Raw genomic sequence first — 15,791 nt, 5'->3', positions numbered from 1 at the left:
CTCAGGCTCGGAAACTCCAATTGACCTTGGAGACAGTCTTCCTGTCTCAACATCGAATTCAGATGACTGGCTTTACCCCACTTTGACCCCCTTGTTTTCATTCTATATAATTTTTAACTGTTCTCTACCTTTTTATTTCTTTATTGTCTTTCTTCATTTTTCTTTCCCCCCCCCCCCAATTCTATCCACCCTTTCCCTTACCTTTTCTCCGCCTTTGCTTCCCCTTTATCTCCATTTTACCTCCCACCCACCCTCTTCCCCATTCTCCCCTCCCCGCCACTCACCCCAACACACCACCTCCCACACCAACATCTGTCACAGCTCACCCTCTGATTGCAGTTTCTCTGCCGTTTGGCCACTCTATTCTCTCTGTGGGCTGCCATTAGCAGCCTTTCCCCTTGTTTTTGTGGCTATGAGTCATCTTCCATTCTCTCACCCTGCAGTATCAATATCACCCACTTTCTATTGCCTTTTACCTTTGACCGAGGGTCATCTGGACTCGAAACGTCAGCTCTTTCCCCTCCTTACAGATGCTGCCAGACCTGCTGAGATTTTCCCGTGTTTTGTCTTTCGGTCCACAGGTTTGCCAGGCTGATGCCTAGGATGGCAGGTCTGCCCTACGAGGAGACACTAAGTCAGTTAGCCCCTCCCTGGAGCTGTGAAGCAGCAGTGCTAACTACCATGCCGCCCTAGTACAGTTTAGGAAACCTGGTCGGCATGAACAAGTGGGGCCAAAGGGCCTGTTTCCAGGCTGTACATCTCTCTATGACTACCACAGAAAGTAGTTGAGGCTAAAGGTTTCGAGAAGAAATTAGACCTAGCTCTTGGGGTTAAAGGGATCAGGGGATACGGGGTGGGGGGAGTTGTTGAATTTGATGATCAAAGTGAATGGCGGGGGCAGGATCAAAGGGCCGAATGGCCTGCTCCTGCTTCTATTTTCTATGATGTTTAGCGGGCATGGTGACTGAAGAAGTAGTCCCCTGTCTTCTGCCCCCATGGATCTCAGGAGTGAGGGAGGGATTAAGTGACAGGTCGAGGAGGGAAGGAAGGCAGGCTCGGAGTTGCATCAGAACACTGTCCGGGGACAACGTTACCCTTCAGCCACTATCTTCAGTGGGACTGGGATAGATTGTTGTGCAGAGAGGAGGTGAGCCATTGCTCTATTAAAGGAAGAAAATGGCCTAGGGTCAGGGGGAAAACTCCAAATCCTCACCAAATAAAAACAAAGTATGGCCATTCGTATACCTGTTTGGAATTTGATCACAGGCCCAGTTGACCCTTAAATCTTCCTTTTGATATAGAGTCATACAGGTTTACAGCACGGGAACAGGTCCATCAGCCCAACTTGTCCATGCTACCCTTTTTTTTTAAAACTCCTAAACTAATCCCAATTACCTGCGTTTGGCCCATGTCCCTCTCTACCCATTGTACCCATATCACTATGTAAATACTTTTTAAAAGATAAAATTGTACCTGCCTCTACTACTGCCTCTGGCAGCTTGTTCCAGACACTCTCACCACCCTCTGTGTGAAAACACTGCCCCTCTGGACACTTTTGTATCTCTCCCCTCTCACCTTAAACCTCTGCCGTCTAGTTTTAGACTCCCCTACCTTTGGGGAAAAAATATGGTGGGCAAGCAGTGGTTTGTGGCCCCTTGTATTACTGGGGTCGAGCGGAAGGGTGATGCCTACGACATTGGGGTGGCTCAGTGATTAGCACTGCTGCCTCACAGCGTCAGGGTCCTGGGTTCGATTCTGGCCTCGGGTCACTGTCTGTACGGATTCTGCATGTTCGCCCTGTGTTTGCGTGGATTTCCTCCCACAGTCTAAAAGACATGCTGGTTAGGTGGATTGGCTGTGCTAAATTGCCCCTTAGTGTCAGAAGTCAGCAGGGTAAATATGTGGGGTTATGGGACTAGGGTCTGGGTGGGACTGTGGTTGGTGTAGACTTGATGGGCTGAACGGCGCCCTCCTGAACTGTGGGGGCCTTCGAGATTCTATGATTGATGTAACCCCACCCTCAGAAGCCATGGCCATCAGAGACATGTAAAATTCAGATGAATGCTTGCCTTTTCTGGTCTTCTGGACTGTGAGTGCCCCATTAATCCAAAGATGTGCGGGTTAGGTGGATTGGCCATGGTGAATTGCCCCTTAGTGTCAGGGGGATTATGTTACAGGGATAGGGCCTGGATGGGACTTTTGTTGGTGTGGGCTCGATGGACCGAATGGACTCCTTCAGCATGGTAGGGATTCTGTGGGCGGGATTTTACAACCTTGCTTGGGCGAGACTGGAAATTTCCGCCTGAGATCAGCGGAGATTTCCCTTGTCGGACATTCCGATTCCATGCAGGCAAAGTGGTAGAGTTCCGGCGTACGAATCTGTTACAGACTGGATACGGTTGAACTGCGTATTCCAATGCACACTGTTGTGTCGTATTGAGTTTCTGAGCATTCGTTCTGGCTGGGAAGGTAGTGGGGAATAGCTTCCTTTCCATCAGTGTTGAAGAGACGTTATCTGGAGGAAAGGGAGGCTTACAATAATGTTCCTGCCTCTCAACAGTTGGCCACTTTGGTGAAAGAGCAAGAGGATTTGACGAAAGCTTACACTAATCTGCCGGAGAACAGGAAAGGCAATGCCTCTCTGGAATACTGGGTTCCCAGATCACATCTCGTTCAGGTAACCAGCCTTCGTAAAGTCTGCATTACTGTCCAATTCTGTACTTCATTTTTAAGCAGACAAACGGGGTGGCACAGTGGTTAGCACTGCTGCCTCACAGCGCCACGGGCCTGGGTTCAATTCCAGCCTCGGGTGAGTGTGTGGGGTTTACACATTCTCCCCGTGTCTGCATGGGTTTCCTCCAGTTGCTCCAATTTCCTCCCTAGCTCCAAAGACGTGTGGGTTATGTGGATTGGCCATGCTAAATTGCCCCTTGGTGTTCAAAGGTGTGCGGGTTAGGTGGATTGGCTAGGCTAAATTGACCTTACTTTCAGGGGACCAGCTGGATAAATATGTGGAGTTAAAGGGATAGGGTGGGAATGTGGTCAGTGCAGGCTCAGTGGGCTGAATGGTCTCCTTCTGTACTGTCAGGATTCTATGACCAAATGTCTTTTTTTTTAAAATCCTCACTCTCAAAGTGAGAAAGTTTCAGAGAGAATGAGGACTGTTTGATATCCCCCCCACCACACCACCCAAGTTCCTCTAATAAAGTCAACAGATGGTTTAGCTTTAACACGTTGGCTGTGACCTCAGTGAATGGGTTCACTTTCCTCGTTACTAAAGTAGAGCACAAGGGCTAAGTTACATTCTGCTGTTGGCTGCAAACATTCGCTCATTGTCTCAGAAACTTCCGATTCCCTTTTGTAATGGGTTTGCAACACTGTGTGAAGGGACTTGCTGCTCGAACACTGGCCTTCCCAGAATTGAAGCCGGATCCGATTCCCGTGCTAATCGATGTCACCGGCAAGTCCTGCCAACTCTCGCTGAGGTACGAGTCACATAATCGAGGGACACTTTGCAAATTGAGCGGGCCTGTTCGGCCCATCTTATACATCCACCCAGGGCAGCCCCAGTCTATCAGCGTAGAATCTCCACAGTGCAGCAGGAGGTGTGAGATTAGCAGGGTAAAACTAAAAACTCAAACCTGCAACTCCTCACGGAAACTGGAAATGAAATCGCTGTTGCCCACAGCTTTTTCCCTTCCCAGCAATGTCATCGGCTAAGACTGTGAGCATGGTCTATAAGGGTGACCTTATAGAGGTCTATAAAATAATGAGGGGCTTAGACAAGGTGGGGGAGTCTAAAACTAGAGGAAATAGGTTTAAGGTGAGAGGGGAGAGATACAAAAGTGTCCAGAGGGGCAATTTTTTCACACAGAGGGTGGTGTGTCTGGAACAAGCTGCCAGAGGTAGTAGTAGAGGCGGGTACAATTTTATTTTTTAAAAAGTGTTTAGATTGTTACATGGGTACGATGGGTATAGAGGGATATGGGCCAAATGTAGGCAATTGGGTTTAGCTTAGGGGTTAAAAAAAAAGGGCAGCATGGACAAGTTGGGCCGAAGGGCCTGTTTCCATGCTGTAAACCTGTATGACTATGAATTAAAAAAAACTCTTAAAGGTAAATGAACATCACATGATGCAGACTTGATGGGCCAAATGGCCTCTCTCTTCACTGTAGCGATTCTATAATGGTAACCAATGCCACCCAGGCTTGTACATTTCAGCATCCCCACCCATTCTCTTTATTTTTTCGATCCATCCCTGGGCTCTGAGGGTCTTCGTCACTCTGTACACGCGCTCCTGCCCCCTTGTTGAGCTAATGCAGCATCTTGGCCCAGGGGTTGGAATTAGCACGTGCCTACTCCAGACTCCGGGTCCCCTGGCGTTAACTTGCTCCTGTCTCTCTCTCTCTCTCTCTGTCTCTCTTTCTCTCTCTCCCGCATGACAGAACGTGGTGGAAATGGTGAAATCCCAGGAGGGACAGAAGCTACGCTTGGAGGGAGAGAATCGGAGGCTGAAAGAAGGGGCGGGTTTTCCAAATTTTCAGAAACTGGAGGAGGAAATTCAGAGCCTGCAACAGCACCTGGATTCCAAAACGGAAAAGGTAACGGTGAGACTCTCTTAAAACTTGGTCAGCGATTGGCAAAGTGTCTGCAGTGGGGGTTTCATTGTTACAGTCCTGATGGGAATATATCCTGGCCAGGCACTGGTCCTCTGAGCTTTTCCAACAAAGCCTCCTTCAAGGAACTCAAGTGTGACTCTTGGGAGGCTCTAACCAAAGATTGCCTTCCGAGGTGTTATAATCCAGAAAGCCAGTGGCACGGTGGTTAGTTCTGATGCCCCTCAGCGCCAGGGAACTGGGTTCAATTCCCGGCTTGAGTCACTTTTTGTGTGGATGAATCCCTGTGGGATTCCTCCGGGTGCTCCGGTTTCCCCCCGCACAGTCCTGGTTAGGTGCATTGGCCGTGTTAAATTCTTCCTCGGTGTACCAGAACAGGTGCTGGAGTGTGGCGACTGGGGGATTTTCACAATAACTTCATTGCAGTGTTGCCGACTTGTGACTGTAATAAATAAAACAAAAGATGTAACTGCAGCCAATTTTCACTCCTCCGTTTTGCATTTTTTATTTAGTTTAGTTTACTCAGGCCTGCTCCAACATTGAATAAGATCAGGCTGTGGCCTGTATGACACTCGTCCTGTTTACCGTCCCGATTACACTGACCAATCTAGAATCAATCTGCTACCTTATTAACTATTCAGTGGCTGTGCCTGCGCCACTCACTGGGGAAAAGTTCCATAGACTCACGACTGGAGAGAAAGAAATCTCTACCGTAAACGGGACACCGTTTATTAGATGGTGTTCCCTAGTTCCAGATCTATATCTAAATAGTGGTGTGTGTGTGTGCGCCACCCCCCCCCCGTCTGCCTGCGCCCCCATCCCTGCCCGCTGAGGCCGGAATTGAACCCGGGTCCCTGGCACTGAGAGGCAGCAGTGCTAACCCACTGCGCCGCCGTGCCACCCCATTGTCTTTGATTTGGAAACCCCCCCCGCAAAGATACGCAAGTTTTGACTGCCCTGCAGATCCTGTTAAGTTAGTGAACATGAAGCTTAACCAGCTGCTGAATTTATTCCAGATGTCCGCCATGGCTTGCGAGATGGAAGCGTTAAGGCACAAGAATGAGTGTCTGATGAAAGGTAACGTCTCCTCTTCCTCTGTCTGAGAGCTTGCTGCCGTTTCCTTTTAGTCTGGTGCTGACCTTTAACACTCTCCTCCCCGCCTCTCCCCTCCTCCAACAGCGAACGTGAAGGATTGGCAGCAGATTCAGAGCCTGCGGGAACAGAGTAAAGACTCGTTCATCGCTACACCGGGGACTGCGGCTGTGTCGAGGCTCCCCGACGGACAGCCCTGCAATCCGTGGGCATTGTCACATTTGCTACAGGGGCTTAAACCTGGCGATCAAAGCGAGGGAGACCCCTCCCCGAGCCAAAGGGGGGACCCGACCTCGCCGGCAGCGGCCAACACTCCCGGCGCCAGGGATGGCGGGTACGTGGGTTACGCGGCGGCCGACCGAGGCGCCCCCAGCTCGGTGGGTCCTCCCCGCCCTGAGAACTGGTACAGCAGCATCACGACAAGCCAGCTGCGGTCAAAGCAGGCCCGCCCGCCGGACCCGTCTTCCGTCGGCCTGACCCAAAGCAGGACTCCGTCTCCGCCCAGGTCCACCTGTCCGGAGCCTCCGCTCAGCGCCAGCCGGTCTTCGCTCGACTTCTCCTCGGCCTCGGAAGCCCAGAGCGAGGACGAGAAGACACAGGGGGGACGGACAATGCCCTCTGCGATGAAATGTTCACTTCTGCTGTCCCCCCGACCTTTCAGACTGCACAGGGCCAACAGGAATAAAAAATGATGCCCTTTGGACAAGAATGAAACTTATTTTTTAAAAGCAACTGGAGTAATTATTGTATTTCTAAAGATGCAGAAATGGTTGGAACTCGTTAAGAGGTACTGTCTTCATGTACACATGTAAGACGTCAATATAATGGGATAGAATGCAGATAGGGCCTGGGTGGGGTTGTTGACGGTGCAGGGCCAAATGGCCTCCTTCTGCACTGTAGGGATGCTATGTGATAAATTCTCCCCTAGTGTCAGGGGTACTAGTAAGGCAAATATGAGACGTTAAGGGGATGGGGCTAGGGGTGGCATTGTGGTCAGTGCAGACTCGATGGGCCGAATGGCCGCCTCCTGCGCTGTAGGGTTTCTTTGGTTTCGATAGCAATTGCTGGACAATCGCAGCAGGTCCGACAGCACAGTGCTTAGCACTACTGCCTCACAGCACCAGGGACCCGGGTTCGATTCCTGGTTTGGGCCACTGTCCGTGTGGAGTTTGCATGTTCTCCCCCGTGTCTACGTGGGTTTCCTCCGGGTGCTCCGGTTTCCTCCCACAGTCCGAAAGACTTTGATTTGATTTATTATTGCCACATGTATTGGTATAGTGTAAAAAGTATTGTTTCTTGTGCACTATACAAACAAAGTATACTGTTCATAGAGAAGGAAAGGAGAGGGTGTAGAATGTAATTTCCAGGCTTGGGTCACTATGTGAAGTCTGAATGTTCTCCCCGTGTCTGCTTGGGTTTCTTCTGAGATGACCCTCTGACAGAGCTTGGAGAAGGGAAGGGTCATCGAGATGCAAAACCATGGCTCCATTCTCTCTCCACAGATGCTTTTCTTAAAAAGTTTATTTGTTTTATTATTGTCACAAGTAGGCTTACATTAACACTGCAATGAAGTTACCGTGAAAATCTCCTAGTTGCCACACTCCGGTGTCTGTTGGGGTACACTGAGGGAGAATTTAGCACGGCCAATGCACCCTAACCAGCACGTCTTTCAGACGGTCGGAGGAAACCCACACAGACACGAGGAGAATGTGCAAACTCCACACAGACAGTGACTCAACTGGGAGTCGAACCAGGGTCCCTGGCGCTGTGAGGCAGCGGTACTAACGACTATGCCACCGTGCTGCCCAGATGCTGTCAGACCTGCTGAGATTCTCCAGCATTTTCTGTTTTTGTTTCGGATTCCAGCATCCGCAGCAATTTGCGTTTAATTTAACATCAGGGAATATTTTGTTTTTGTGGGGGGGTGCGTTCTTCTTCAGCCGCGTTTCATCGCTGTTTACACCAGTGCACTTTGAGATTGTCTTGTAAAGCAGATAGATTTGGCAAATGTTTTTCCATCGTGCAATGTCGTCACTAATTTTGTAAATGTATGAGCCTGCATCTTATCTAAAATATTGGAAAATATGACGTGTGCCAGCAAGGAACAAGCTACAAAGTTACAGAAAAGCAGCTTTGGAAAGTTGGGTGAAAGTTTTCTGTAAATCAGTGCAGTTCACGTGGCAATCATCCATTTGCCTCATTGAATTCTCGTGGCCTTACCATAGATTCCTCTCCTGTTGTCCCTGAACTCCATATTCTCTGTCAGTTGGTGGGGCAGAAGGTTTGGGCCACATTCTTTTTATTAATTTGTGGGACATGGGTGTCACTGGCTGGGCCAGCATTTATTGCCCATCCCTAGTTGCCTGAGGGCAGTTGAGAGTCAACCACGTTGCTGTGGCTCTGGAATCACACGTAGGCCAGACCAGGTAAGGACGGCAGATTTCCTTCCCTAAAGGACATTAGTGAACCAGATGGGTTTTTCCGACAATCGACAATGGCCATCAGTAGATTCCAGATTTTTTTTACTGAATTGACCATCTGCCATGGTGGGATTCGACCCACACTAGCCGTCCATGGGGCGGCATGGTGGCACAGTGGTTAGCACTGCTGTCTCGCAATACCAAGGACCTGGGTTCGATTCCCTACTTGGGTCACTGTCTGTGTGGAATCTGCAAGTTCTCCCCGTGTCCGCATGTGTTTCCTCCGGGTGCTCCGCTTTCCTCCAACAGTCCAAATGACATGCTGGTTAGGTGCATTGGCCGTGCTAAATTCTCTCTCCGTGTATCTGAACAGGCACTGGAGTGTGGCGACTAGGGGATTTTCACAGTAACTTCATTGCAGTGTTGATATAAGGCTACTTGTGACACTAGTAAATAAACTTTAAACTTTCACAAACCAGGCGGGTTTTTCTGACAATGGTCATCATAGATTCTTAATTCCAGATTTTTTTTTATTGAATTCAAATTCTACCCTCTGCCATGGTGGGATTCGAACCCAGGTTCCCACACCAGCTGAGTTTCTGGATTAATAGTCTGGTGATAAAGGCACTAGGCCACAGTCTCCCCATGTTCTTTGGCACACACGCTGTTCAGTTATGTATTTATTTGACAGGAGGTTTATGCTTGTGTAAATTAACCTAACCTGTATGTATTTGGATTTTGATGGGCTGAATGGTCTCCTTCTAAGCTGCAGCGACCCAGCCTCTAAAACCTAATGTTGTTGAACAAAACCAATTGGCCAGATGAAGTTAAATCTCCTTTAATCTTAATATTGCTGGTACGTAGTGAAAGTTGCCCTTCCGTTATCTTGCTACCTTTGCCTACTTGTAGGGTAACGACAAGTGTGCATTTATGAAGCGCCTTGCAACCCAAGGGGGTATTCTGCAACTTTTCAGAAAGTGTAATCCGATACATAGCCATAGAATCCCGACAGTGCAGGAGGAGGCCATTCGGCCCATGGCGTCTGCACCGACCACGATCCCAAACAGACCCTACTCCCGTAACCCCACATAATTACCCTGCTAATCCCCCAACACTAAGGGTCAAATTCAGCATGTTGACACGGTGTCAATGGAATTAGTGGGTGGCCTGACTCGCCCCGAAACTGGAAAAACCCGCCCGAGGTCCACGAACCTTTCCATGTTGCGCCTGCTATGATTCTCGTGGCAGGCGGGATGGGAATATGTCCCCCACTGTGTTAGGAGGGTCGGGCTAAAGGTTTGGTGAGACTGGACCAGAGTTTTAAAGACAACGATACGGGAGAGGTTGAAGGAGGAAATTCTCAAGTTCACGGATAAAGGCAAAGCCCCCGTTATTTGGGAAAGAGAAGTTTGGGAGGTCAGATTTGGATCAGTGCGGAGTTCTGAGGGCTGTAAAAAGGGTATGGTTACTGGGTCAGGGAAGATGGGGGTCTTTAATCACGCGGATGAGAGCAACAAATTTGAGCTTTCAAGTCCAAACCAATCTGCTAATTTGGGTTGGGAGAGGGGGGCCGTGGTGTGGGATGGGACGGGACGGGACATGGTGTGGGACAGAATGTGTGGAGACAAGTTTTGGATGGGCTGAAGCCCGTGGAGTGTGCAAGGTGGGAGGCCAACCAGGACTCATTCGGACAAGATGAGTGTGTGGGCATCTGCATAGCAGATGCAGTATAATGTGGATGAATGTGAAGTTATCCACCTTGGTAGCAAAAATAGGAAGACAGATTATTACTTGAATGGATGTAAATTGAGAGAGGCAGATACTCAGCGAGACTTTGGTGTCCTTATGCATCAGTCACTGAAAGTAAGTGCGCAGGTACAGTAGGCAGTAAAGAAGGCAAATGTTGGCCTTCATACCAAGAAGATTTGAGTATAGGGATGGGGATATTTTGCTGCAATTGTACAGAGCATTGGTGAGGCCACAGCCAGAGTATTGTGTGCAGTTTTGGTGTTCTTATCATAGGATTCTGATTCAGGCCAAGTCAGAACAAAAGCGGAGGAGAAAGATGAGAATCCATTCTGCGCAGAAGCTGTTGCGATCTGGAATGCATGCCCAAAAGGGCAGAGAAAGTGGCTTCAACAGGAATAGGATAAACACTTGGAAAAAGACACGGTGCATTGTTAGGAAACTGGAGCACCTGGAGGAAACTCCATACGGACATGGGGAGAGTGTGCAGACTTCACACGGACACAGGGAGAGAATGTGCAAGCTCTACACGAGAGAATGTGCAAACTCCACACGCGCACACACGTGTGCGTGCGCACACACACACACATGCACACATAGGGACAGAGTGTGCAAACTCCAAACAGACAGTGGCTCAAGCCTGGAATCGAACCCGGGTCCCTGGCGCTGTGAGGCAGCAGTGCTAACCACTGTCCCACCGCGTTGACACCAGGAATTGTGACTGAGAAAAGCAGAACACCACTAAATTGTAAAATTATTTCAATTTGCCACACGGCCTGGTGTGCAGTTTGCACTTGCATGTATGTCGAAATCGGAGCGGAGAGAAACCATTTGGCCTCTTGGGCGAGCTCTGCCAGCAATTGAGATTGTGACTTGTGACAATGATGATGATGATGATGGAATATGTGTTTGAATGCTTTCATTTTGTAATGATACATGTTTGGCATGAGATTTCCTTCTTGGAATTGTGACATATATTGATGTCCAGAGCTGTATCTATATTGATGTATCATATTGTGTTTTGCTGAAATATTGATTGCATTAAGATAAAATTCTAAATAATATTCATGCAACTAATTTCAGTTCTCGTTGCTCCTCCCCTAGAGTTAACAACTTGGGAAACAAAATGTGAGTTTTTTTGCATGTTCTTCATGTAGAATTTTACTTTATTTAACACCGCAATGAAGTTACTGCGAAAATCCTAGTTGTCACACTCCGGCGACTGTTCGGGTACACTGAGGGAGAATTTAGCATGGCCAATGCACCTAACCTGCACATCTTTCAGACTGTGGGAGGAAACTGGAGCACCCAGAGGAAACCCACACAGACATGGGGAGAATGTGCAGACTCCGTAGACAGTAACCCAAGCAGTGAATTGAACCCAGCTCCCTGGCGCTGTGAGGCAGCAGTGCTAACCACTGTGCCACCATGTCACCTCGTGGGCATCACTGGCTGGGCCTGCATTTGTCGTTCATCCCTGACTTTAAGGAGGGAGTAATTTTCTTAAAGTTCAACAGTCAATATGCAGAGGGGACGGGGCGAGCCCTGAATCCATCTCCTTGCTTTCTCTGGAAAACAATTCCAACTAAACCCGATTCAAGCCCCCCACAAGAGAGACAAGCACGATCCAAGCTGACAAGATAAGGCATTGCACCTGATCTTGGGCTTGATCTTAGCCAAAGGGCTGAGTTGCCTTTGAACTGAATTGCTTGCTTAGTCATTTCAGAAGGCAATTACAATTGTATCATAGTTGTGTGTGGCTGGAGTTCAGGTACGCTAGACTGGAGAAGATTTCCTTCCTTAAATTTAAGGGAATGAGATGGGTTTTTAACAACAATTGATAGAATCGTAGAAGCCCTACAGAGTAGGAGGAGGCCATTTGGCCCATCGAGTCTGCACCAACATCAATCCCACCCAGGCCCTAACCCCCATGTATTTACCCTGCTAATCCCCCTGACACTAAGGGGCAATTTAGCATGGCCAATCCACCTAACCTGCACATCTTTGGACACTAAGGGGCAATTTAGCATAGCCAATCAACCTAACCCGCACATTTTTTTGGAGTGTGGGAGGGCCTGAAAGAAACTCACACAGACACGGGGCGAATGTGCAAACTCCACATAGTGACCCGAGCTGGGAATTGAACCCTGGTGTGAGGCAGCAGTGCTAACCACTGTACCGCCCTGTTGTGCCTCATTTTAAAAAGTATATATTTTTTGGGATGTAGGCATCCCTGGTAAGATCAGAACTTTTTACCCACCCCTAATTGCTCTGGAACTGAGTGGCTAGTGGGCTGGAAGTCTGATGTAGGCCAGACCAGGTAAGGATGGCAGATTTCCATTACTAATGTCCTTTAGGGAAGGAAATCTGCTGTCCTTACCTGGTCTGGCCTACATCAGAATGAATGAATACAAACTAAATTCCCAAATGATGGTTGTATAAGGCTCGGGTAAGACTCCATTTGGAGTATTGCGAGCAGTTTTGGGCCCCATATCTAAGGAAGGATGTGCTGGCCTTGGAAAGGGTCCAGAGGAGGTTCGCAAGAATGATCCCTAGAATGAAGAGTTTGTTGTATGAAGAACAGTTGAGGACTCTGGATCTGTACTCGTTGGAGTTTGGAAAGATGACGGGGGATCTTATTGAATCTTACAGCATACTGCAAGGCCTGGTTAGAGTGGACATGTAGAGGATGTTTCCACAAACTAGAACCAGAGGGCACAATCTCAGGCTTAAGGGATGATCCTTTAAAACAGAGATGAGGAGGAATTTCTTCAGCCAGAGAGTGGTGAATGTGTTGAACTCTTTGCCACAGAAGGCTGTGGAGGCCGGGTCATTGAGTGTCTTTAAGACAGAGATAGGTTCTTGATTAATGAGGGGATCAGGGGTTATGGGGAAAAGGCAGGAGAATGGGGATGAGAAAAATATCAGCCATGATTGAATGGCAGAGTAGACTCGATGGGGCATAATTCTGCTCCTAGTCTTAGGATGGCCACTTGGTGAAATAGCAGAGGGTCGGAATATTCTGGACCATGACTCAGGAGACAAGGGGACCAAAACTCAGGGGGAAAATAAACATAAATTGGGGTGTATCCTGCAGGAGCTCCTATGGACAAGGAAAAATGCCTGAAGAAAACCGGAAGGCAAAGTTTGCATTTTTAAGCTTTAATTGCGAGACAACATTTACACAAAGTATTTGTGAAGAAAGCACCATATAAGCGAGGGTCCAAGAATATATTTACAGACTGACCACAACCATTCACTTTTAATGGAGATCAGGTTCACAGAGGATAATTAGCTATCGGTGACCATCGAGGGTTACAGCATGGCCCTTCGGACCAACTTGTCCATGCTGATTTTTGCAACCCCAGACCAATCCAAAGACAAGTTGCTAAATTCTATTAGTGAGCTGATTAAGCTTTCATATTTACATTCTGCAAATGAGCATAATGCGGAATAAATAATTGCCGTTACGCGTTGCCAGTCACTTAGCGAGCTCTGTAACTGGTATTAACAGACGGTAACTGGGAGAAGGAGCAGGCTGCGATCACAAGGAAGTCTTTGTTATCCAGCCAAGTCAATCCTGCTCAAAAATCATTCTATTTATAGTTTAGGAACATCAGACAGTTGGTCTTGAATCCTGACAGTGCAGAAGGAGGCCATTTGGCCCATCGAGCCCGTGCCAACCACAATCCCATCCAGGCCCTATCCCCTAACCCCACATATTTAGCCTGCTAATCTCCCTGACACTAAGGGGTGGTTTAGTACAGCCAATCCACCTAAAAGTAAAGTTTATTTATTAGTCACAAGTAGGCTTACATTAACACTGCAATGAGGTTACTGTGAAATTGCCCTAGTTGCCACACTCTGGTGCCTGCCCGGATCAATGCACCCTAACAGCATGTCTTTCAGAATGTGGGAGGAAACCGGAGCGCCCGGAGGAAACCCACACAGACACGGGGAGAATGTGCAAACTCCACACAGATAGTGACCCAAGCCAGGAATTGAACCTGGGCCCCTGGTGCTATGAAGTAGCAGTGCTAACCACTGTGCTACCATGCTGCCCCAGCACATCTTTGGAGGAAACCGGAGGAAAATCACGCAGACACGGGGAGAACGTGCAAACTCCACACAGACAGTGATTCAAGCCGGTAATGGGAACCGGGTCCCTGGCGCTGTGAGGCAGCAGTGCCAACCACTGTGCCACCGTGCTGCCTCATGATCCACTGTTCAATAAGATCGTGGTTTGTGGTCTCAACTCCTGCCTGCCTTACATAACCCTCAACTCCTTCTTCAACCAAAATCTAGCCAGCTCAACCTTCACGAAATGGGGAAGAGAATTCCACAGGCGAATGATGATCTGAGGCTAAAAGAAAATCTCCTCCCCTATATGTTAGAGAGGCCTCCCTCTTATTTTTACAATGTGTTCCCATTTCTAGAAAAAAAACACAATATCCACTCTATCAAGCCCCCCATGTATCTCAGTAAGATCATCTTTCTTTCTTCTAAACTCCGATGGTAAGTCGGACACCAGTCTCCTGAAGCAATGCTTCCATTCTGAACTCGGTGGTGGCAGGAGACGCCCAGGAGGGTAGTGGAAACCCTTTAGGGATGTCCTCAAAGCATCCCCCTCCCCCTCAAAGAGTTCAAACACTCCCTCAGACTCATGGGGGGTCGTGGCTTGTGACCAACCAAAATGGAGACGGTGAGTTTGAGAAGGCAACGAACACTCTTCATTGGGAAGCAAGGTTGAGATGCTGGAGGGAACCCAAAAAGAAAAACCCCACCACATAAACCGTCGACGCAACCCTTCCAATACCACCTGCCCCGAGCGTGGCACAGTATTCACATCACACACTGGAATTATCAGCCATCTCTGAACCCATCTGACCAAAATGGAAGCAAATCCAGTTCAGTGGTGGATTGGCTGTGCTAAATTGCCCCTTAGTGTCAGGAAGATTAGGTAGGGTAAATGCACGGAGTTATGGGAATAGGCTCTGGGTGGGATTGTGGTCAGTGCAGACATGATGGGCCAAATGGCCTCCTTGTAGGATTCTACGAATCTATGAAATAATCCTCGATTCCAACGGACTGCCTGAGATGAAGGAGAACTTGCTGACACTCCAGTGAAATACCTTGGTGTGTGTGTGAGACTAGTGTCCCTATTCTGCTTATCTAAATGTCCGTTTGTTGCTGACTCAGTTAAGCACATTCTTTACTTCACACATTATTGATGCCTCGAACACTGACCCCAGGATCTCACTAGAAAAGGTGCTGAAGACAAAATCTCACAACACACATGAGCACCACTATACCATCGGAAAATGCTGCTTCACAGCGCTAGGGACCCGGGTTCGATTCCCACCTTGGGTCGCTGTCTGTGCAGAATCTGCATGTTCTTCCCCGTGTCTGCGTGGGTTTCCTCCCACTGTCAAAAGACAGTGGTTAGGTGCATTGGCCGTGCTAAATTCTCCCTCAGTGTACCCGGACAGGCGCCGGAGTGTGGCAACTAGGGGATTTTCACAGTAACTTCATTGCAGTGTTAATGTAAGCCCACTTCTGACACTAATAACTAAACTTTAAAACCTTAAATGTTAAAAAAGCTATCTTTTATATTATCAAAGAATCTTAGAATCCCTGCAGTGCAGACGGAGACCATTTGGCCCATCGAACCTGTACTGACAACAATCCCACCTGGGCCCGCTACCCGTAAACCTATATATTTATCTTTCTAATCTCCCTGATACTAGGGTCAATTTACCATGGCCAATCAACCTAACCTGCACACTTCTGGACTGTGAGAGGAAACCCACGCAGACATGGGGAGAACATACAAACTCCACAGAGACAGTGACTCAAGTTGGGAATCGAACCCAGGGGCCTGGCGCTGTGAGGCAGCAGTGCTAACCACTGTGCCACC

At 48.4% G+C, this 15,791-nt stretch overlaps 1 protein-coding gene across 1 annotated transcript in view; it reads left to right on the top strand.

Moving 5' to 3' along the window:
- LOC145360664 (uncharacterized) overlaps positions 1 to 7,189 on the top strand; it is a 104,126-nt gene extending 96,937 nt beyond the window's left edge. Inside the window, exons 29-32 of the mRNA XM_080216012.1 lie at positions 2,561 to 2,677; positions 4,446 to 4,601; positions 5,633 to 5,693; positions 5,796 to 7,189. Coding sequence (XP_080072138.1) covers positions 2,561 to 2,677; positions 4,446 to 4,601; positions 5,633 to 5,693; positions 5,796 to 6,400 — 939 coding nt within the window. The 3' untranslated portion in view covers positions 6,401 to 7,189. The remainder of the gene's footprint in view (positions 1 to 2,560; positions 2,678 to 4,445; positions 4,602 to 5,632; positions 5,694 to 5,795) is intronic.
- The last annotated feature ends 8,602 nt before the right edge of the window (positions 7,190 to 15,791 follow it).

The sequence above is a fragment of the Carcharhinus amblyrhynchos genome, chromosome 32, assembly GCF_965287045.1.
Source record: "Carcharhinus amblyrhynchos chromosome 32, sCarAmb.v2.hapA, whole genome shotgun sequence".
NCBI classification, from domain to species: domain Eukaryota; kingdom Metazoa; phylum Chordata; class Chondrichthyes; order Carcharhiniformes; family Carcharhinidae; genus Carcharhinus; species Carcharhinus amblyrhynchos.
The sequence above is the reverse complement of the archived record's forward strand: the minus strand, read 5'-3'. Positions and strand labels throughout refer to the sequence as shown.